Here is a 22,375-nt window from a genome sequence, read left to right as displayed (position 1 = left end):
GGTTCCCGTCCCACCGCTGACCCAAAACCAGCGGAAGAGACACCGGGGCCATCCGCCCGAAGAGCCTGAGCAGGGTCCGTCCCAGGCCATCCCTGACGCTGGGGGTAGAGCGAGGACGCCGCTGGGCCACGCGCCAGCCCAGCCGCTGCAGCTCTTCCAGCGGAGCCGGACGGCGGGGGAGATCGACTCGGATCGGGACGACTGCCCCAGCGTGGGGTAGCGAGAGAGCAGCCAGCCAGGGGTCCACGCTCCTTGACCCTCGGACTCCCCTGGGCTGCCCGGAAGATCTCTGGCACTTCCTCGACGAGACCAACGTGTGAGGAGGGACAGAGCGGATATCGCCTTGGCTCGATGGCAGGACGGCAAGGCAACGAAGGCCTCCGTGACTCGAGCCGAGAGACTCCTCGCCAAGCGGGGGACTCGAGTCCCGGGGCAAGGAGAGGGGCGAGGCTGAGATATCTCCGCAAAAAAAAATTTCAAGGTGGGAGGCCACGGAGGCAAGGGACTAAGCAACGCCCGTGGACATCGGCTCCCCGAACGTGAACGGGTGCAGGGAAGTGAGTGCGGAGGTTTTCCGCAATGTCCCTTGCGAGGAAACTCGCTGCCTCTGTCTTCTTCATGCAGGAGACGCATCTCGCGGTCGAGGACGAGGATGACTGGAGGAAGGAGTGTGGAGGGGACTCCTTCTGCAGCCACCTTGACAACACCTCGTGTGGAGTCGCGACCCTGTTCGCTAAAAGGGTTTCATCCCGAGCTCATCACACACACACCGAGGCGGTGAAGGGAAGGCCGCTCGCGGTAACGGTCAGGGTGGGCGATGTCACCGCCCACCTGCTGAACGTGTACGCGCCGGTGACCAACAAGGAGGAGGTCCCGTTTCCGCACCTCCTGAGGAGGCGCCTGGCCGGGATCCCGGACGACGAGTGCGTGATTGTGGCTGGCGACCACAACTGCACACTCGGCGCCCTGGATCATTCGGGGGGACAGCCCGGGGGCGGGAGTTGGGCCGAAGAGAGAAATGCAGGGACTCCTGGAGGAAGCCGCCTTGGTGGACGTGTGGCGCAGACATCACCCGGGCCAACGCCAGTTCACGTACGCGAGGACGAGGCGCGATGGCTCGACAGATTTTTACATCTCTAAGGGCTTTGTGACGTGCGCCATAACGTCTGGCATCAGGGCGGCGTCCTTCACGGACCACAACCTCATCGTGCTCCGTGTCAGGCTGGAGAGGCCCCCCACGTGAGGGCGCCTCCCACTGACACTTTAACAAACTCGCCGCTGGAGGATGGCGCCTTCGTAGAAATGTTCGAGGATTTCTGGGAAGAGTGGCGAAAAACCAAAACGCGGTTTCGACTCTCTGGCCCAGTGGTGGGATGTGGGCAAAGTGCACACCGGGCTGCTGTGCCAACAATACACCTGGGGGAGCACCAGACTGAAGGACGCGGACATCACCGGCGTGGGGTGCCCGAGTCCTCGATTTGGAGGGTCGCCTCGCCGAGGACAGCGACCCCCGCTCCTCTGCGAGAATACGAGGAGAAGAGGGAGCGTCTCAAGGGGCTACAGGAGGAGCAGACGAGTGGGGCCGTTTGTGCGATCCCGGGTGAAGCTCATCACGGACCTCGACACGGGATCCCCGCTTTTCTACTCCCTCGGGAGGCAGAACGGGAGGAGCAAATCCACGGAGTGCCTCTTTGATGGCGACGGTGTCCTGGCGCACGAACTCCGGGAGAAGTCGACCATCATCGGAGACTTCTACGGCAATTCTAGATTTAAAGCTTTCGTGACTGCTAGGATCCATACTCTTTGGTTCTATTGGGTAAAGTCACTGCACTGGTTAGGCACTGCCTCAACAATACCTACTTTACTTGGAATGGCTCCTTCTACAAACAAAAATGAGGGTACCCCCATGGGATCCCCCTTATCACCAGTGATAGCCAATATTTTCATGGAGAAATTTGAATCAGACGACATCCAGACTTCCACCCTCAGACCTTCCCTGTGGAAGAGATATGTGGATGACACTTTCGTCATTTAGCCACATGGCCTCCCAGCTCTGAACCTTTTCCTACACCACATCAATTCCAGACATCCCGCCATCAAATTCACCATGGAAGTGGAGAAAGATGGCAAGCTACCATTCTTAGATGTTCTGTTTGAGAGGAGACCTGATGGCTCATTGGGGCATTCTGTCTACAGGAAACCCACCCACACAGATTCCTACTTGAAACCTGATTCCCACCACCACCCAGCCCAAAAGAATTCTCTCATCAAAACTTTATACCATAGGGCTCATTGCATTTCGGACCAACACCACCCTGACCAGTGAATTAAAACATGTACACCTGGCCCTCAAAAGGAATGGTTACTCTGACCGTACCATCCGCCAAGCTGTCTCTCCCTCCATACAGAAACAACCACTTGATACTCCAGTCAAAACCATCACACTTCCATATATAGCAGGCGTTACTAAAAAAGATTTCCAAAATTCTAAACAAACACAAGATCCAGGTCCGGTTCAATACAGTACACAAAATTCGTGATCTGATCCCATCCGTGAAGGATGTCATTCCTGATTTACAGTACCCCGGGGTTTACAAATTGAGTTGTACCTGCGGTGATTGCTACATCGGTGAGACAAAGCGACATGTCTCTGACCGAATTCGCGAGCACAAATCTGATTTGAAACACGGCAAAACGAATTCTTCTGCCGTGGCTGATCACTGTTACAACGCTGTGGGGGATCACGATATAATTTTCTCCGATACCAAGGTTCTTTGCAACCCCACGGGCTTTTATCAGAGATTTGTTCATGAAGCAATTCAGATCTACAAACACAGACACAATTTCAACCGAGAGGATGGTTTCAAATTAAGCAACCATTGGAAAGATGTTCTAAATCGAACTAAACATTAAACTAATTTCAATGGTACAGTATATTTTTCAAGTAGTGGTACCCCAAACTTTTGCACCTCTTATAAATTCCCCCTTTTCACACCATCAATAGGTAAACTCTCCCTCCCCCCCCCCGCGCCAAACTGCAAGTCCACCGGCACGTACACCACCTCTTTCCTAAAATCCACCAATCAAATGCTAATTTTTATGCTAATTTATTTGTCAGAACACCTTGTTTGCTCGCACACAGGTCCGATGTCTGAGCGTGGTTGTGTTTCGCCAAATTCTTCTGTTTGATGAGTACTAGGTGCCTCGGTGAATGTATATGCTCTAACTTTCACACAGCTATTTCTGTGACCAGTTACAAGCTAATCACTCAGCTATTTCAATGCTAAATTCGATGCTAATTCCTTTGTCAAGGGGTACCTTTGCGGATGTGTATACTTTAACTTAGCTATTTCAATGAGCCATTTCAATGCTAAATTATATGCTAATTCCTTTGTCAAGGCGCTTGGTCTTTTTCTTCTCACACAGCTTAAAGGTCGTGATCTAAGCGTGGCTTCTTCCACTCCAGCGCTAATTCCTTTGTCAAGGGGTACCTCTGCGGATGTGTATACTTTAACTTAGCTATTTCAATGAGCCATTTCAATGCTAAATTATATGCTAATTCCTTTGTCAAGGCGCTTGGTCTTTTTCTTCTCACATAGCTTAAAGCTCGTGATCTAAGCGTGGCTTCTTCCACTCCAGCGCTGTCCTCCAAACAGTCTCGTCCCTTCACCTGATGAAGGCCGCTTGTGTTGTGGCCGAAACGTCGTGAATTTTTGTTGTTTTATTTTCACCTATGCGACTTTACCCAATAGAACCAAAGAGTATACTTCTACGGCAGCCTGTTCTCCCCTGAAGAGACATCGGGAGTGGCCCAGGCGGAGGCATGCAGCAGTCTACCCACCCTGGGGGAAAACGGGGAAAGAGCTACTGGAGTAAAAGCTCACCAGGAATGACCTTGACGCAGCTGTAAGAGGACTGGCCCCAAATAAATCCCCAGGGTTGGACGGCCATCCCTACGGGGAGGACTACAGAGAGGTGCTGGAGGAAGCCTCTGTGACCGGGGTGATGCCTCAGTCTTGGAGGAGGGCGGTGCTCACTCTGCTTCCCAAGAACGGAGAACCTGAGGCGCCTACACAACTGGCGTCCGGTGTCCCTCCTGAACACCGACTACAAAATATTGACGAAGGCTCTCTCCCTGCGACTGAAAGGGGTGATTGCACAAGTCCTAAACGGGGACCAGTCCTACACCATCCCCCGGATGAACCATCCACGACGGAATCTTCCTGGTCAGGGACCTCATCGCGGTGTCCCAGAGGTTGGGCATCCCAATCACGTTTCTGGCCCTTGACCAGGAAAAGGCTTTTGACAGAGTGGACCACAAATACCTGCTGGGAACCCTCAAGAGCTTTGGTTTTGGGGATGCCTTTGTCCGAACGATCCGCCTACTCTACACCAAGGCGGAGTGCGTGATCAAGTTCAACGGCGCCCTCACTGCCCCCGGTCAAATTCGACCGAGGAGTGAGACAGGGATGCCCATTGTCGGGCCAACTTCATGCCCTGGCTGTAGAGCCTTTCCTGAGTTTCACAAGGCGGAGACTCAGCGGCCTGGTGCTCAGGGAACCAAGCGTCAAGTTGGTCCTGACGGCATACGCCGACGACGTCCTCCTCCTCCTCATCCTGCACTCCCTGGATGATGTCGCCCTACTGCACGAGTGCCGGGAGGTCTTTTTGAAGGCCTCCTCATCTAAAATGAACTGGCAAAAGTGCAGCGGGCTGCTGGTTGGAGCGTGGGACATGACCGAGTGTCCCGAGAAGGCAAAAGCCATAAATTGGAGCACAACATCGCTGCACCACCTGACGGTGTTCCTGGGACCAGAGGAGGAACCACCGCAGAGGAACTGGGTCGAGCTGGAGGAGAAGGTGAAGGAGCGGCTGGGCACCTGGAGTCGCCTGTGCAAGTTCCTCACCTTCAGGACAAAGACGTTGGCGGTGAACCAGCTGGTGACGTCCATGAGCCTCGTCAACGCGCTTCAGAAGCCGACTTCTTCTGGTCGGGTGGAGGACACCGGAGTCACGGCTGTGGTCCTGGCCCTGCCACTGGACGAGGGTGGTCACAGGCTGGTGTGCGTGTGCGGAGTCAGCTGGCCACCTTCCGACTGCAGGCCACGCAAAAGTTCTTGCATGCCGCCCCTGCACCGACCTGGAGCGTCACGGCCTCCTTCCTCCTGAAACAGCTCTACATGGACCTGCAAGGCCTCCCACTGGGACAGCTGCCACCTTTCTACAGGAGGGTCCTGCAGACATGGAGCTCCCTCGCCGTCAGGAGGCTGAACCAGCCACGATTGGCCAAGGATCTGGTCTTCGAACCGATCCTCAGGAACCCGCAGACAAAGCTGCCATCCACCACCATCACCCCCGGCATGGAGAGGCGCCTCGCCAACGCGCGGCTCACCAGGATGGGAGATCTGGTGGAGCCTGAAACACGGAGGCCGGTGGCTCGGACCAGCAGACATGGCCGCAAAGACAGGGGGGCTGCAGTCGCTCCGGGTGGCTGCCCGGATCCTGGCCGAAGCCAAGGGGGCCTTCTCAGCGGCAGCGGGGAGGACGCCCCCCATCGGCGTTGGGGATGCGGATCACAACCTGTGCCGGCTGGAAGACCTGCCGGAGGTGGCCTTCGAAAATGTAAAGAGGAAGGTGGTCTACTCCTACATGGTCCGGTTTCACCAACAGGACACCCTGAGGAGCCACAAGGACCATGCCTGGAGAAAAGCCCTAGCCCTGCATCTCTCCGGAGAGGCCTCGCTGGAGGCAACTCTACTCCAGCCCGACGTACAACCGCATCGGCGACCTCAGCTGGAGCATCGCCCACGGCACCGTCACCACCGACGTCTCCCTGGCGCGCTTCACCGACGCGTCCCCGGAGTGCCGATTGTGTGGTAAAGTGGAGACGGTGGCGCACCAATACGTGGAGTGCAAGAGCCTGGACTCGCTGTTCAAGGTCCTGAGAAACATCCTCCTAAGGTTCAGCCTCCACTTCTCCCCGACGGTCCTCATCTTTGGACACCCGAAGGGCGACGGACCCCAACATCTTCAGGGGCCGGTGAACGTGCTCTTCGGCTACGCCAAGCTCGCCGTATACAGGGCGAGGAAGGTGGCCCTGGAGGGGAAACGTCCGGCCAGCAGCCTGGGCATCTTCCGCGCTCTGGTCGGAGCCAGGGTGTGGGCCGGAGTTCCGTCGTGCGCGGCTGACCCACGCCGTGCCGGCCTTCAAGGAGCGGTGGGCGCTGGAGGAGGGCCGCGTGCTCGGTGGCAGATGACGGTAGAGAGCTCTGTGCGTGCAGATTGTGAGCTACCCGTCGGAGGCCGTAGGACTGCGAGAAGGGCTGCGTGCAGATGCAGCACTTGTCGTAGTTATAAAAAAATATGTAAATAGAAAACAGGGGGAACATCGAGTAGGGAGAGAGGGGGTAGAGAGAGAGAGAGGGGGTATAGAGAGAGAGAGAGGGGGTAGAGAGAGAGGGAAGGGGTAAGAAGGAGGAGAGCAGAGCATAAAGCAAAGCATTGAAACAAAACAAAAAACGAAGAACGAAGCAAAGTACCGACTACACCGAGCATCGTTTTGTTGCCTCTGATGGTAAAAAAGAAAAGAGAGAGAGAGAGAGAAGGGGAGAGGCAGGGGAGGGGAGGGGGGAGAGGAGAGAGAAGGGAGAGGCAAGTGAGGGGAGGAGGGAGGAGGGGAGAGGCAAGTGAGGGGGTGGAGAAGGGGAGAGGCAAGTGAGAGGAAAGGGGAGAGAGAAGAGAGGGGCAAGTGAGGAGGGGAGAGGCAAGTGAGGAGGGGAGGGGAGGGGGTGGAGGTCGCGAGAGAGACGCGGAGCGCGAGGAGGGAGCAGGAGGCGACGCGGAGCTTGCGAGTCGCCGTTCTGTGAGTTTACTCCTTCACTGCCGTGTCTGGTGTATAGTGTAGTGTGGTGTGTGTGGTGTGGTGGGTAGTGTGTGTAGTGTGGTGTGTAGTGTAGTGTGTAGTGTGGTGTGTAGTGTGGTGTGTAGTGTGTGTAGTGTGGTGAGTGTAGTGTGTGTAGTGTGGTGAGTGTAGTGTGTGTAGTGTAGTGTGGTGTGTAGTGTGTAGTGTGGTGTGTAGTGTGTGTAGTGTGGTGTGTAGTGTGTAGTGTGGTGTGTAGTGTGGTGTGTGTAGTGTAGTGTGTGTAGTGTAATGTGTGTAGTGTGGTGTGTAGTGTGTGTAGTGTGTAGTGTGGTGTGTAGTGTATAGTGTGTAGTGTGGTGTGTAGTGTGTGTAGTGTGGTGTGTAGTGTGTGTAGTGTGTGTAGTGTAGTGTGTAGTGTAGTGTGTAGTGTAGTGTGTAGTGTGGTGTGGTGTATAGTGTGGTGTGTAGTGTGTGTAGTGTGTGTAGTGTATAGTGTAGTGTGTATTGTAGTGTGGTGTGTAGTCTGTAGTGTAGTGTGGTGTATAGTGTAGTGTATAGTGTAGTGTGTAGTGTGGTGTGTAGTGTGTATTGTAGTGTGTGTAGTGTGTGATGTGTAGTGTAGTGTGGTGTGTAGTGTGTAGTGTAGTGTGTAATGTAGTGTAGTGTGGTGTGTAGTGTGTGTAGTGTAGTGTGGTGTGTAGTGTAGTGTGGTGTGTAGTGTAGTGTGTGTAGTGTATAGTGTAGTGTAGTGTGTGTAGTGTAGTGTGTAGTGTGGTGTGTAGTGTGGTGTGTAGTGTGGTTCGTAGTGTGGTGTGTAGTGTGGTGTGTAGTGTGGTTCGTAGTGTAGTGTGTAGTGTGGTGTGTAGTGTAGTGTGTAGTGTGTGTAGTGTGGTGTGTAGTGTAGTGTGGTGTGTAGTGTGTGTAGTGTGGTGTATAGTGTAGTGTGTAGTGTGGTGTGTAGTGTAGTGTGTAGTGTGGTGTGTAGTGTAGTGTGGTGTGTAGTGTGTGTAGTGTGTAGTGTGGTGTGTAGTGTGTGTAGTGTAGTGTGTAGTGTAGTGTGTGTAGTGTGGTGTGTAGTGTGTGTAGTGTGGTGTGTAGTGTGTGTAGTGTGTAGTGTAATGTGTGTAGTGTATGTGTAGTGTGTAGTGTAGTGTGTAGTGTAGTGTGTGTAGTGTCGTGTGTAGGCAAGTGTGTGTAATGTAGTGTGTGTAGTGTGTGTGTACGTGTAGTGTGTGTAGTGTAGTGTGTAGTGTACTGTGTGTAGTGTAGTGTGTCTAGTGTAGTGTGTGTAGTGTACGTGTAGTGTGTGTAGTGCTGTACGTGTGTGTGTAGTGTGTAGTGTAGTGTACGTGTAGTATATGTGTGTGTGTACGTGTAGTGTACGTGTGTGTGTACGTGTAATGTGTGTAGTGTAGTGTGTGTAGTGTACGTGTAGTGTGTGTAGTGTAGTGTGTAGTGTAGTGTGTGTGTACGTGTAATGTGTGTAGTGTAGTGTAGTGTGTGTGGTGTAGTGTGTCTAGTGTAGTGTGTGTAGTGTACGTGTAGTGTGTGTAGTGTAGTGTGTAGTGTAGTGTGTGTAGTGTAGTGTGTAGTGTAGTGTGCGTAGTGTAGTGTGTAGTGTAGTGTGCGTAGTGTAGTGTGTAGTGTAGTGTGTGTAGTGTAGTGCGTAGTGTACGTGTGTACGTGTAGTGTGTGTGTACGTGTAGTGTAGTGTGTGTAGTGTAGTTAGTAGTGTAGTGGGGTGTATAGTGTGTGTAGTGTCGTGTGTAGTGTGTGTAGTGTGTGTAGTGTAGTGTACGTGTAGTGTGTGTAGTGTCGTGTGTAGTGTGTGTAGTGTGTGTAGTGTAGTGTGTAGTGTACGTGTGTGTGTGTACGTGTAGTGTACGTGTAGTGTAGTGTATAGTGTACGTGTAGTGTGTGTACGTGTAGTGTGTAGTGTAGTGCGAGGAGCGGTAGTGTAGCGGTCTACTGGGGGAGACAAAGGCGGCCGGGCGTGGTGCTGGCCACCCACCCCCTCGTGTGCCGTGCCGGCCTTCACAGGCGCTGCTGCTACTCGCTAACAGCACTTGCCCCAACAGTCTGTCACAGGCTACACGGAGGTCTTTGATGTGCGTGACAAAGATCCCCCGTGTAGCCTGTGACAGACTCTAGGGCAAGTGCTGCTAGCTAGTAGCGGCAGCGCCTATGAAGGCCGGCACGGCACACGAGGTGGTGGGTGGGTGAGTGGCACAGGTTAGAGAAGAGGTGGAGCTGATGGGTGAGCTGAGTGCGTGAGTGGGTGGGTGGGTGAGTGAAGAGGTGAGCTGATGGGTGAATGGGTGGGTGAGCGGGTGGGTGGGTGAGCGGGTTGGTGGGTGGATGAGTGGGTGGATGGGTGGATGAGTGAGTCGGTTAAGGTGAGCTGATGGGTGAGTGAGTGGCACGGGTTAGAGAAGAGGTGGGCTGATGGGTGAGTGAGTGGGTGAGTGAGTAGGTGGATGAGTGGGTGAGTGAGTGACACGGGCTAGAGAAGAGATGGAGTGATGTGGTACAGGAGGATGTGGAGCTGAGTGGACTTGCCGATGACCGGTACCAGCGGTGCCAAGATCGGTCTCTGTGGAGGAGGAGGCTCGTGCAGGATGCTCCTGGGCAGTGCCAGGCTAGGTGCACCTTGAGGCTATTGGGGCCAGTGCCAGGCTAGGTGCACGTTGAGGCTACTGGACAGTTGGAGGCAGTCGCCCTCCAGAAACAGCGGAGGGCAGTGGAGCGACGCTCACAACAACGAGCGGAGCGCCAGGCAGCTAAAACGCAGCGAGTTGGCACAGCAGGGGGGTACAGCTGATGGTGGTGGTGCATCGAGCGGTCATCTCAGTCAGACGACCCGTGGCACCTGCTGGGTCTGTCCCGTGACCTCCTGTCAACCAGAGAGCCTTCGACACTTCACGTGGCAGCCTCAAAGTGCACCTAGCCTGGCACCGGCGCCGTGGAGATGTTAACTACCTCGCCTGGTGTGCAGGAGGTCGTGGGTCCGATCCCGACCCTGACGATGCCTGCTGCTGTAGATTTGGAGTCTGCGTGTCTCTCTCTACCCGTGGTCGCGTGGATTTGTCTCCAGGACCCCCGGGTTTTCCCCTCCAACATTTAAAATCAAACGTCTCGCTTTCAGAGTCTTCGGCTGCTGTTGTAATGTCCACGTGATGATGACGATGAGTCCACGTGATGACAACGATGACGACGACGATGACGACGACGATGACGACGACGATGACGATGATGAGTCCACGTGGTTGAGCTGCCATCATTTGCGATGGCAAGGTTCGCCTCTGAACCAGAGCCACTCCTCCACAGCAGCTCAGTGGTGAGGGCCTTACACCTGGTGACAAGAAACATCGTTTAGTTTTAGTATGGGTCTGTGTGGGACTCTGTGGGACTCTGTGGGTCTCTATGGGTTTCTGTGGGAATCTGTGGGTCTTTGTGGGTTTCTATGGGTCTCTGTGGGTCTCTGTGAGTCTCTGTGGGACTCTGTGGGTTTCTATGGATCTCTATGGGTTTCTATGGATCTCTGTGGGTCTCTATGGGTCTCTGTGGGTCTCTGTGGGTCTCTATGGGTTTCTATGGGTCTCTGTGGGTCTCTATGGGGTTCTATGGGTCTCTGTGGGTCTCTATGGGTTTCTATGGGTCTCTGTGCGTCTCTATGGGTCTCTGTGGGTCTCTGTGGGTCTCTATGGGTCTCTGTGGGTCTCTATGGGTTTCTATGGGTCTCTGTGGGTCTCTGTGGGTTTCTATGGGTCTCTGTGGGTCTTTGTGGGTCTCTATGGGTCTCTGTGGGTCTCTATGGGTCTCTGTGGGTCTCTATCGGTTTCTATGGGTCTCTGTGGGTCTCTGTGGGTCTCTATAGCAATTTTTTTTTATTTTAGTGGCCCGGTGGTGGCGCTGCTGCGTAAGCAGTGGCACACAAACACTGTCAACGATAGCAAATCAACACGGTCCGTGTCAATAACAATAATAACAGCGACAGCATCGTGTGCCTGTGCATGTGTAGGTGTGTATGTGTGAGGATGTGTGTGGGTGTGTGTGTGGGTTTGTGTGTCTGTGTGTCTGTGGGTGTGTGTCTGTGTGTGTGTGCGTGTCTGTGAGTGTGTTTCTGTGTGTGTGTGTGGGTGTGTGTGTGTGGGTGTGTGTGTGTGAGGGTGTGTGTGTGAGGGTGTGTATGGGTGTGTGTGTCTGTGGGTGTGTGTCTGTGTGAGTGTGTGGGTGTGTGTGTGTCTGTGTGTGTGGGTGTGTGTGTTTGTGTGGGTGTGTGTCTGTGTGGGTGTGTGAGTGTGTGGGTGTGTGTGTCTGTGTTGTGGGGAGCGATAGTGTAGCGGTTAGCGCGCTGCACTATGAACCTGGCGACCAGGGTTCGATTCCCGCTCATGGCCAACACCAGTGACGATTATCTGAACCGGGCCTCCCCTAGGTCGACTCAGCCTCTTAATGAGTACCTGGTGCGGTGTGTAAACATTGCCACTAGGGAGACAAAGGCGGTCGGGCGTGGTGCTGGCCACCCACCCCCTCGTGTACCGTTCCGGCCTTCATAGGTGCTCGCTAACAGCACTTGCCCCTACAGTCTTTTAAGGCTATATGGGGGATCTTTGTCTTTGTCTGTGAGGGTGTGTCTGTGAGGGTGTGTCTGTGTGTCTGTGTGTGGGGGTGTGAGTGTGTGAGTGTGTGGGGGTGTGAGTGTGTGGGGGTGTGTCTGTATGTGTCTGTGTGTGTCTGTGTGTGTCTGTGTGTGTCTGTGTGTGTGGGGGGGTGTGTGTGGGTGTGTGTGGGTGTGTGTGGGTGTGTGTGTGTGTCTGTGTGGGGGTGTAAGTGTGTGGGTGTGTGTCTGTGTGTGTGTGGGGGTGTAAGTGTGTGGGTGTGTCGTTCAGCGCTACGCTGCGCTATGAACCCAGTGACCCAAGTTCGATTCCCGCTCACGGCCAACACCGCCAGTGACACATATCTGTACCGGTCCTGCGCCTCCCCTAGGTCGACTCAGCCTCAAATGGGTATCTGGTGCGGTGTGTAGTAAACATCGAGACAAAGGCGGTCGGGCGTGGTGCTGGCCACCCATTCCGTTCCAGCCTTCATAGGTGCTCGCTGACAGCACTTGCCCCGACAGTGCAGGCTACACGTGTGGCCTTAACAGGGAATACATATAACGGGCGACGTTTCAGCAAAGGGCCCCAAGGCTTCAAAGTTCAAAGAGAGAGAGAGAGACATGCAGTCGAGGGACAGAGTGGGTGGTGAGTTGGACACCCCACGCGACATTGAGTGTCTCATCATCATCATCAGCAGCAGCAGCATCATCAACAGCATCATCAGCAGCATCATCAGCAGCATCATCAGCAGCATTATCAGCAGCAGCATCATCATCAGCATCATCATCAGCATCAGCAGCATCATCAGCAGCCGCAGTCCCAGGATCTGCTTGAAACGAGGGCGGTTAAACCAGCAAACTCAGAGGAATGATTATGCAGAATCAGTGGTTAGTGTCACGTGGTGAGTGTCACGTGGGTTGATGGATGGGGTGAGTGGTGAGTGTCACGTGGTGAGTGTCTGGTGAGTTGATGGATGTGGTGAGTGGTGAGTGTCACGTGATGAGTGTCACGTGAGTTGATAACGACTCTCTCTCTCTCTGAGTCGACCCTCATCGCATTAACGACTCCAACTTCTCTCGCTCAATAATTTTTTTCTTCCAATTTCCCTTCCAGACGCGGTCAAGCACAGCAGCGAGGGACGAGAGGGCCAGTCCAGTATAGTCCAGTCCAGACCAGTATAGTCCAGTATAGTCCAGTCCAGACCAGTATAGTCCAGTCCAGACCAGTAGAGTCCAGTCCAGACCAGTATAGTCCAGTATAGTCCAGTCCAGACCAGTATAGTCCAGTCCAGACCAGTATAGTCCTTCCAGACCAGTCCAGTCTACTCCAGTCCAGACCAGTCAGTCTACTCCAATCCAGACCAGTCCAGTCTACTCCAGTCCAAAGCGGCCCAGTCCAGCCCAGTCCAGTATAGACCAGTCCAGTATAGACCAGTCCAGTATAGACTACTCCAGTACAGCCAAGTCCAGTATAGACCAGTTCAGTATAGACCACTCTAGTCCAGTATAGACCACTCCAGTCCAGTATAGACCACTCCAGTCCAGTATAGACCAGTCCAGTATATACCACTCCAGTCCAGTATAGTCCACTCCAGTCCAGTATAGACCACTCCAGTCCAGTATAGTCCACTCCAGTCCAGTATAGACTACTCCAGTCCAGTATAGACCACTCCAGTCCAGTATAGTCCAGTCCAGTATAGACCACTCCAGTCCAGTATAGTCCAGTCCAGTATAGACCACTCCAGTCCAGTATAGTCCACTCCAGTCCAATATAGACCACTCCAGTCCAGTATAGACCAGTATAGACCACACCCGTCCAGTATAGACCACTCCAGTCCAGTATAGACCACTCCAGTCCAGTATAGACCACTCCAGTCCAGTATAGACCACTCTAGTCCAGTATAGTCCACTCCAGTATAGACCACTCCAGTCCAGTATGGACCAGTCCAGTGTAGTATAGACCAGTCCAGTCCAGTATAGATCAATCCAGTCCAGTATAGACCACTCCAGTCCAGTATAGTCCAGTATAGACCACTCCAGTGCAGTATAGGTCACTCCAGTCCAGTATAGTCCAGTATAGACCACTCCAGTCCAGTGTAGAATAGTCCAGTCCAGTATAGAACAGTCCAGTCCAGTATAGACTAGTCCAGTCCAGTATAGTCCAGTACAGCCCAGCGAGCCCCCCCGCCCCCCTCCACGCTGCCCCCAATTGCAGTGCACCATGAACTGGGGCGCTTTCCAGACGATCCTGCACGGCGTGAGTCAGTACTCCACTGCAGCGGGGAAGGTAACCTGGAGAACACGCGCGGTGGCCATGGTAACGGTGGTGATGGTAACGGTGGCCATGGTAACGGTGGCCATGGTAACGGTGGCGATGGTAACGGTGGCGATGGTAACGGTGGCGATGGTAACGGTGGCGATGGCAACGGTGGCCATGGTAACGGTGGTGATGGTAACGGTGGCGATGGTAACGGTGGCGATGGTAATGGTGGCGATGGTAACGGTGGCGATGGCAACGGTGGCGATGGTAACGGTGATCATGGTAACGGTGGCCATGGTAACGGTGGTGATGGTAATGGTGGCGATGGTAACGGTGACCATGGTAATGGTGGCGATGGTAATGGTAGCGATGGTAACGGTAGCGATGGTAACGGTGGTGATGGTAACGATGGCGATGGTAACGGTAGCGATGGTAACGATGGCGATGGTAACGGTAGCGATGGTAACCATGGCCATGGTAACGGTGGCCATGGTAACGGTGGCGATGGTAACGGTGGCCATGGTAACGGTGGTGATGGTAGTGGTGGCGATGGTAACGGTGGCGATGGTAACGGTGGCGATGGTAACGGTGGCGATGGTAACGGTGGCGATGGTAACGGAGGCGATGGTAACGGTGGCGATGGTAGTGGTGGCGATGATCAGCGCCAGTGACGATGATCTGAACCTCCCTCCCCATTCCCTCTCCTCCCCCTCCTCCCTCCTCCTCCCTCCACTCCCTCCCCCCCCCGCCCGCCACAGGTGTGGCTGTCCGTGGTCTTCATCTTCCGGATGCTCATCATCGTGGTGGCGGCCGAGACGGTGTGGGGCGATGAGCAGTCGGAGTTCGTGTGCAACACGGACCAGCCGGGCTGCAAGAACGTCTGCTACGACCACTTCTTCCCCGTGTCGCAGATCCGTCTCTGGTCGCTGCAGATGATCTTCGTGTCGACGCCGGCCCTCCTCGTCGCCATGCACGTGTGGCACCGCAAGTTCCGCTCGCAGAAGGACCGCTTCGAGAAGGGTCAGCGAGTTGGGGGGGGGGAGGGGTGGGGGTGGGGGGGGGCGAGGATCTAGAGATGAGGAGAGGACTGGATCCCGCCCGTCGGTTGTCATGGCTCACGCGGAGACTCGGGGGACGCACACGGAGAGACGCACGGAGACCCATAGACTCACGTGGAGAGCCATAGACCCACACAGAGAGCCATAGACTCACGCGGAGAGCCATAGACTCACACAGAGGCCTACAGACTCACTCAGAGACCCATAGACTCACGCGGAGAGCCATAGACTCACTCAGAGACCCATAGACTCACGCGGAGAGCCATAGACTCACGTGGAGAGCCATAGACTCACGTGGAGAGACAGACTCACTCAGAGACCCATAGACTCACACAGAGACCCATAGACTTACATAGAGACCCATAGACTCACGCGGAGAGCCATAGACTCACACAAAGACCCATAGACTCACACAGAGACCCATAGACTCACGTGGAGAGACATAGACTCACACAGAGACCCATAGACTCACACAGAGACCCATAGACTCACGTGGAGAGACATAGACTCACACAGAGACCCATAGACTCACACAGAGACCCATAGACTCAAACAGAGACCCATAGACTTACACAGAGACCCATAGACTTACACAGAGACCCATAGACTCACACAGAGACCCATAGACTCACACAGAGACCCATAGACTCACACAGAGACCCATAGACTCACGTGGAGAGACATAGACTCACACAGAGACCCATAGACTCACACAGAGACCCATAGACTCACACAGAGACCCATAGACTCACACAGAGACCCATAGACTCACGTGGAGAGACATAGACTCACACAGAGACCCATAGACTCACACAGAGACCCATAGACTCACACAGAGAGCCATAGACTCACACAGAGACCCATAGACTCACACAGAGACCCATAGACTCATGTGGAGAGCCATAGACTCACGCGGAGTGCCATAGACTCACGTGGAGAGCCATAGACTCACGTGGAGAGACAGACTCACTCAGAGACCCATAGACTCACACAGAGACCCATAGACTTACATAGAGACCCATAGACTCACGCGGAGAGCCATAGACTCACACAAAGACCCATAGACTCACACAGAGACCCATAGACTCACGTGGAGAGACATAGACTCACACAGAGACCCATAGACTCACACAGAGACCCATAGACTCACGTGGAGAGACATAGACTCACACAGAGACCCATAGACTCACACAGAGACCCATAGACTCAAACAGAGACCCATAGACTTACACAGAGACCCATAGACTTACACAGAGACCCATAGACTCACACAGAGACCCATAGACTTACACAGAGAGCCATAGACTCATGTGAAGAGCCATAGACTCACGTGGAGAGCCATAGACTCACGCGGAGTGCCATAGACTCACATGGAGAGCCATAGACTCACGTGGAGAGACATAGACTCACACAGAGACCCATAGACTCACACAGAGACCCATAGACTCACACAGAGACCCATAGACTCACGTGGAGAGACATAGACTCACAGAGAGACCCATAGACTCACACAGAGACCCATAGACTCAAACAGAGACCCATAGACTCACACAGAGACCCATAGACTCAAACAGAGACCCATAGACTTACACAGAGACCCATAGACTTACACAGAGACCCATAGACTCACACAGAGACCCATAGACTTACACAGAGAGCCATAGACTCATGTGAAGAGCCATAGACTCACGTGCAGAGCCATAGACTCACGCGCAGAGCCATAGACTCACGTGGAGAGCCATAGACTCACGTGGAGAGACATAGACTCACACAGAGACCCATAGACTCACACAGAGACCCATAGACTCACACAGAGACCCATGGACTCACGTGGAGAGACATAGACTCACAGAGAGACCCATAGACTCACACAGAGTCCCATAGACTCAAACAGAGACCCATAGACTCACACAGAGACCCATAGACTCACACAGAGACCCATAGACTCACACACAGAGACCCATAGACTCACTCAGAGACCCATAGACTCACACAGAGAGCCATAGATTCACACAGAGACCCATAGACTCACTCAGAGACCCATAGACTTACACAGAGAGCCATAGACTCATGTGAAGAACCATAGACTCACACAGAGACCCATAGACTCACACAGAGACCCATAGACTCACATAGAGACCCATAGACTCACTCAGAGACCCATAGACTTACACAGAGACCCATAGACTCACACAGAGACCCATAGACTTACACAGAGACCCATAGACTCACTCAGAGACCCATAGACTCACGCGGAGAGCCATAGACTCACGTGGAGAGACATAGACTCACACAGAGACCCATAGACTCACACAGAGACCCATAGACTCACGTGGAGAGACATAGACTCACACAGAGACCCATAGACTCACACAGAGACCCATAGACTCAAACAGAGACCCATAGACTTACACAGAGACCCATAGACTTACACAGAGACCCATAGACTCACACAGAGACCCATAGACTTACACAGAGAGCCATAGACTCATGTGAAGAGCCATAGACTCACGTGGAGAGCCATAGACTCACGCGGAGTGCCATAGACTCACATGGAGAGCCATAGACTCACGTGGAGAGACATAGACTCACACAGAGACCCATAGACTCACACAGAGACCCATAGACTCACACAGAGACCCATAGACTCACGTGGAGAGACATAGACTCACAGAGAGACCCATAGACTCACACAGAGACCCATAGACTCAAACAGAGACCCATAGACTCACACAGAGACCCATAGACTCAAACAGAGACCCATAGACTTACACAGAGACCCATAGACTTACACAGAGACCCATAGACTCACACAGAGACCCATAGACTTACACAGAGAGCCATAGACTCATGTGAAGAGCCATAGACTCACGTGCAGAGCCATAGACTCACGCGCAGAGCCATAGACTCACGTGGAGAGCCATAGACTCACGTGGAGAGACATAGACTCACACAGAGACCCATAGACTCACACAGAGACCCATAGACTCACACAGAGACCCATGGACTCACGTGGAGAGACATAGACTCACAGAGAGACCCATAGACTCACACAGAGTCCCATAGACTCAAACAGAGACCCATAGACTCACACAGAGACCCATAGACTCACACAGAGACCCATAGACTCACACACAGAGACCCATAGACTCACTCAGAGACCCATAGACTCACACAGAGAGCCATAGATTCACACAGAGACCCATAGACTCACTCAGAGACCCATAGACTTACACAGAGAGCCATAGACTCATGTGAAGAACCATAGACTCACACAGAGACCCATAGACTCACACAGAGACCCATAGACTCACATAGAGACCCATAGACTCACTCAGAGACCCATAGACTTACACAGAGACCCATAGACTCACACAGAGACCCATAGACTTACACAGAGACCCATAGACTCACTCAGAGACCCATAGACTCACGCGGAGAGCCATAGACTCACGTGGAGACCCATAGACTCACGTGGAGGGCCATAGACTCACGTGGAGACCCATAGACTCACGTGGAGAGCCATAGACTTACATGGAGAGCCATAGACTTACACAGAGACCCATAGACTCACGCGGAGAGCCATAGACTTACACAGAGACCCATAGACTCACACAGAGACCCATAGACTCACGTGGAAAACCAAAGACTCACATGGAGACCCATAGACTCACACAGAGACCCATAGGCTAACACGGAGATCCATAGACTTACGTGGGGACCCATAGACTCACATGGAGACCCATAGGCTCACACAGAGACCCATAGACTCGCACGAAGACCCATAGACTCGCACGGAGACCGATAGACTCAGACAGAGACACGTAGACTGACCCGGATACCCATAGACTCACACAGAGAACCATATACTCACACAGAGAACCAGAGTGTGTTGTCCTTCCCCCGCACCTCCGATTAGTGTGGCTGGCTCTGTACAGTTCAAAAGAAGCTCAACACACACAAACACGCACGCAACAACAACAACAACCGCCATTCGCCACTAAGTGGCGGTGACGTCACGACGACGCTTCTGCCAGGCCATGTGCACCTTGAGGCCGCGTGAAGTGTCGAACACCCGCTGGCAGGAGGTCACGGGGCAGACCCAGGTGCCACGGGTCGACTGACTAAGATGACTGAGATGGCTGGCTGATGCATCACCTGTGCCCCCTACTGTACTAACCTGCTGTGCTTTAGCCACTCGGCGCTCCGCTCGTTGTTGTGAGTGTCACTCCTCCGCCCTCCGTTGTTGTTGGAGGGCGACTACCTCCAACTGTCCAGTAATGTCCTTCACGAGCCTCCTCCACAGAGGCCGATCTTTACACCGCTGGTACCAGTCATCGGCAAGTCCACTCAGCTCCACGTCCTTCTGTACCACATCACTCCATCTCTTCTCTAGCCCGTGCCGCACCCGTTTAGCCCTCTCAATCCGGCCCAACAAAAGCTGTTTCGGCATGCGGTGGCTGGGTATGCGGGCTACATGACCCAGCCAACGCAGCCTTGCCTGCCGGAGGAGCTCACCGATGGGACCTTGCCCAGATCTTTCAAGGATTTGTGAGCTCCTCACACAATCCAGCCTTGTTAAACCCAGGATGGATCGTAGGCAGGCCAGCCTAAATGTTTATAACCGGCGAAGATGTTCCATTAGGGGGGTCCACGTTTCGCAAGCGTAGAAAAGGGAGGGAATGACCATGGCCGAGAAGACCTGAAGCTTAGTACAGAGCGACAGACCAGGTAGCTTCCACACAGCGTTACACAACCGATGAAAAGATATTGCCACTCGACTGATTCGGAGTGAGACTTCTGCTGTTAAACTGGAGCCAGTCATAAGCACACTGCCCAGGTATGGGAAACTCTCCACTCTCTCCACAACTGCCCCATCACCGATTGGGAGTTGTGAGGGTGGAGTGTCTGATGGTACAAAAAACCCAGGCAGGTGCTTAGATTTGGTGGGGCTTGATGGTAAGGCCCCATCTCTTAGTGGCACGCTCAGCAAACGCGTCTCCAATTCCTCCTATTACCAAATCAGCTATTACCAAATCATCGGCATGCATAACGTGGTTGAGCAATAGGGAGCCATCCCTTGACCGCACCCAGGCATTTATCAGCCTCCCATTATATCTGTACCACATGGAGATTCCCCCGGTACAGCTATTGAAGGCTTCACAAACTACGTGGTCAAAATAGATGTTAAATAATGTGGGAGCCAGAGGACATCCCTGTCGCACCCCAAGGTGTACAGGGAATGGCTCTGACTCCCGGCCACGTAGTTTTACCCGGCCCCGCTCACCATCATGAAGGTCCTTAATGATCATGAGCAGAGGGTCAGGGACTCCAAAAGCACGAAGAACAACCCAGAGCCCAGGCCTACTGATGGAATCATAGGCCTTGACCAGGTCAATAAAGCAGAGATGTAGTTCTTAGTCCAGCAAAACAACCCCCTACCTCCTCGCGGTGCCGGACGGGCAACTCTGTCGTGGACAGTGCTGTGGGGGGAGGGCCAATTCCGATTGGCTCCTCCCCTCATGGCGTCTGTGATCACCACAGGGGCTAAACGGGGGCTCTGGATGGGCGCGAGGGGCTGGTAACCCCTCCACCTTCAAAAATGTATCACTAAACCACGCCTAAAAAAAAAAGAAAAAATACACACGCACATACATACATACATACACGCACGTACGTAGACTCACACCCCCACCTCCGCCTCCTCTCCCCCCCCGCCTCCCCGCCACCCAGGCCGCGAGGAGAAGCTCCACGGGGGCCTCTTCTGGACGTACCTGGTGAGCCTGGCCTTCCGCGTGGGCTTCGAGCTGGGCTTCATGTCAATCTTCTACTTCATGTTCGGCGGCTTCTCGCTGCCCCGCCTCGTCAAGTGCAGCGCCTCGCCGTGCCCCAACACGGTGGACTGCTTCGTGACGCGCCCCACCGAGAAGAACGTCTTCACCTACTTCATGCTGGGCGCCTCCATCGTGTGCCTGCTGCTGAGCGTCGCCGAGATCTTCTACCTCACCACGAAGCACGGCCTCGTGCGGGCCGTCAAGAGGTGCGAGCGCGGCGAGGGCCTCCTGCCCGTGCTGAGGCCTCGCTCCAAGCGGGCGGCCGGGAAGGGCCGCAAGGCGGGAGGGAAGGACGCCGCCGGCGGCGGCGGCGGCGGCGGAGGCGACGGCGGAGCGGGGAACTGCGGCTTTGCCGGAGCCACGGGCGGCGGAGGAGGCGGCGGCAACGGCGGCTGCGGCGGGCAGGACGACGAGGAGGAAGACGAGGGCCTCCCGCCGGAGGAGACCGCCATCTGAGAGCGGCGTCCGGCTCGTCGGTCGCGCCGCACGCGGACGCTGAGACTGAGAAGCCTTGGGGCGTAGGCCCCGAGCGCGCGTGGGGTAGAGGGCCCCCTCCCCCCCCCCCCCCCCGTGCCGCTCAGTGTCCAGTTGGGCCCCACCCCAGGGGTTCACTCCCCTCCGTAAGCGGTCATTCTGACCATGATGGTGGTGGTGGTGGTCCCACACACACACACACACAACGGTTCTCTCCTGCCCCGTCGCCCTCCCCGCTCACTGCTCCCGATGTGAGGACCGCCGGAGCCCCCCGGGCCCATGCTGAGCCGCCCAAAGTCGCCAGCGGCTTGCACGACACCGCAGGGGCAGAGTCACTGGACACAACGGGGGGGTGGGGGGGGGGTGGGGGGGTGGTCCGGCTATGGACCCCGAGCAAGGACGGCCCGGCCTGGCCCTGGGGAGCGACAATGAGGAGGCACTCGAGAAACTCGGAGAACTTTTTACCCTCGATTCAAACTTTTGTGGTCGGTATCGCCGCGTTGGCCCGAACTCATCCTCTGTAGGCCCCTCCTCTTCATCTGTAGGCCCCACCCCTCCCATTGTAGGCCCCACCCCTTCATCTGTAGGCCCCACCCCTTCTATTGTAGGTCCCAACCCTTCTTCTGTATCCCCCACCCCTTCCATTGTAGGTCCCACCCCTCCCTCTGTAGGCCCCACCCCTCCCTCTGTAGGCCCCACCCCTTCCATTGTAGGCCCCACCCCTTCCTCTGTAGGCCCCACCACTCCCTCTGTAGGCCCCACCCCTTCCTCTGTAGGCCCCACCCCTCACTCTGTAGGCCCCACCCCCCTTTAGCTCCTGAGGCCCCAACCCCTTGCCAGAATGGGCCCCCGCCTCCTGCCTGTTCAGGTTCCGGCACGTGTGCCGCTGGACGGGTGGTTGATGCGTGGAACTTTTGTGGGGGGGGGGGGGGGTGGGGCGTAGAGGAGGGTGCAGGGCGTTCATTGGAGTGGCCACCATTTAGTAATGGGCCACGGCCAGAAAAGAAGTCGATCACAAACCGTCCGTCGATTAATCGACAAATGTTCAATCACCTTGGCCGCACAACGGGGTTGCAGTGTTGCATTGCAGGTCTCTCGCAGTGTCAACGTATGAGAATATGTTTCACCCTTTATCGCAGGGGCGTGGAAACTTTTTTTCTGCCAAGGGCCATTTGGATATTTATGCAACATCATTCGCGGGCCACACAAAATTATAAACTTAAAAAATTAGCCCGTTTATATTTGGTCAAACGTTTAATTGACTCGCCCCTAATGCGATGGGCT

General features: G+C 54.5%; 1 protein-coding gene across 1 annotated transcript; it reads left to right on the top strand.

Moving 5' to 3' along the window:
• Positions 1-6,758: 6,758 nt before the first annotated feature.
• Positions 6,759-22,012, top strand: LOC116956539 (gap junction beta-2 protein-like). The gene is made up of 4 exons (XM_076054622.1): positions 6,759-6,862; positions 12,580-13,752; positions 14,484-14,745; positions 20,517-22,012. The coding sequence occupies exons 2-4, from the start codon at positions 13,687-13,689 to the stop codon at positions 21,071-21,073; spliced, it is 885 nt and encodes a 294-aa protein (XP_075910737.1). The 5' UTR covers positions 6,759-6,862; positions 12,580-13,686; the 3' UTR covers positions 21,074-22,012.
• The last annotated feature ends 363 nt before the right edge of the window (positions 22,013-22,375 follow it).

This window comes from Petromyzon marinus, chromosome 66 (genome assembly GCF_048934315.1).
Source record: "Petromyzon marinus isolate PM22_M1 ecotype Great Lakes invasive population chromosome 66, UKy_Petmar_22M1.pri1.0, whole genome shotgun sequence".
Taxonomy (NCBI): domain Eukaryota; kingdom Metazoa; phylum Chordata; class Hyperoartia; order Petromyzontiformes; family Petromyzontidae; genus Petromyzon; species Petromyzon marinus.
The sequence above is the reverse complement of the archived record's forward strand: the minus strand, read 5'-3'. Positions and strand labels throughout refer to the sequence as shown.

What these genes read in the sequence shown, in the direction of transcription:
- LOC116956539 (XM_076054622.1), top strand. Translation starts at nt 13,687, where the DNA reads ATGAACTGGGGCGCTTTCCAGACGATCCTGCACGGCGTGAGTCAGTAC. An exon ending in ACTCCACTGCAGCGGGGAAG is followed by an intron (nt 13,753 to 14,483) that starts GTAACCTGGAGA and finishes CGCCCGCCACAG; the next exon opens with GTGTGGCTGTCCGTGGTCTT. An exon ending in GAAGGACCGCTTCGAGAAGG is followed by an intron (nt 14,746 to 20,516) that starts GTCAGCGAGTTG and finishes CCCGCCACCCAG; the next exon opens with GCCGCGAGGAGAAGCTCCAC.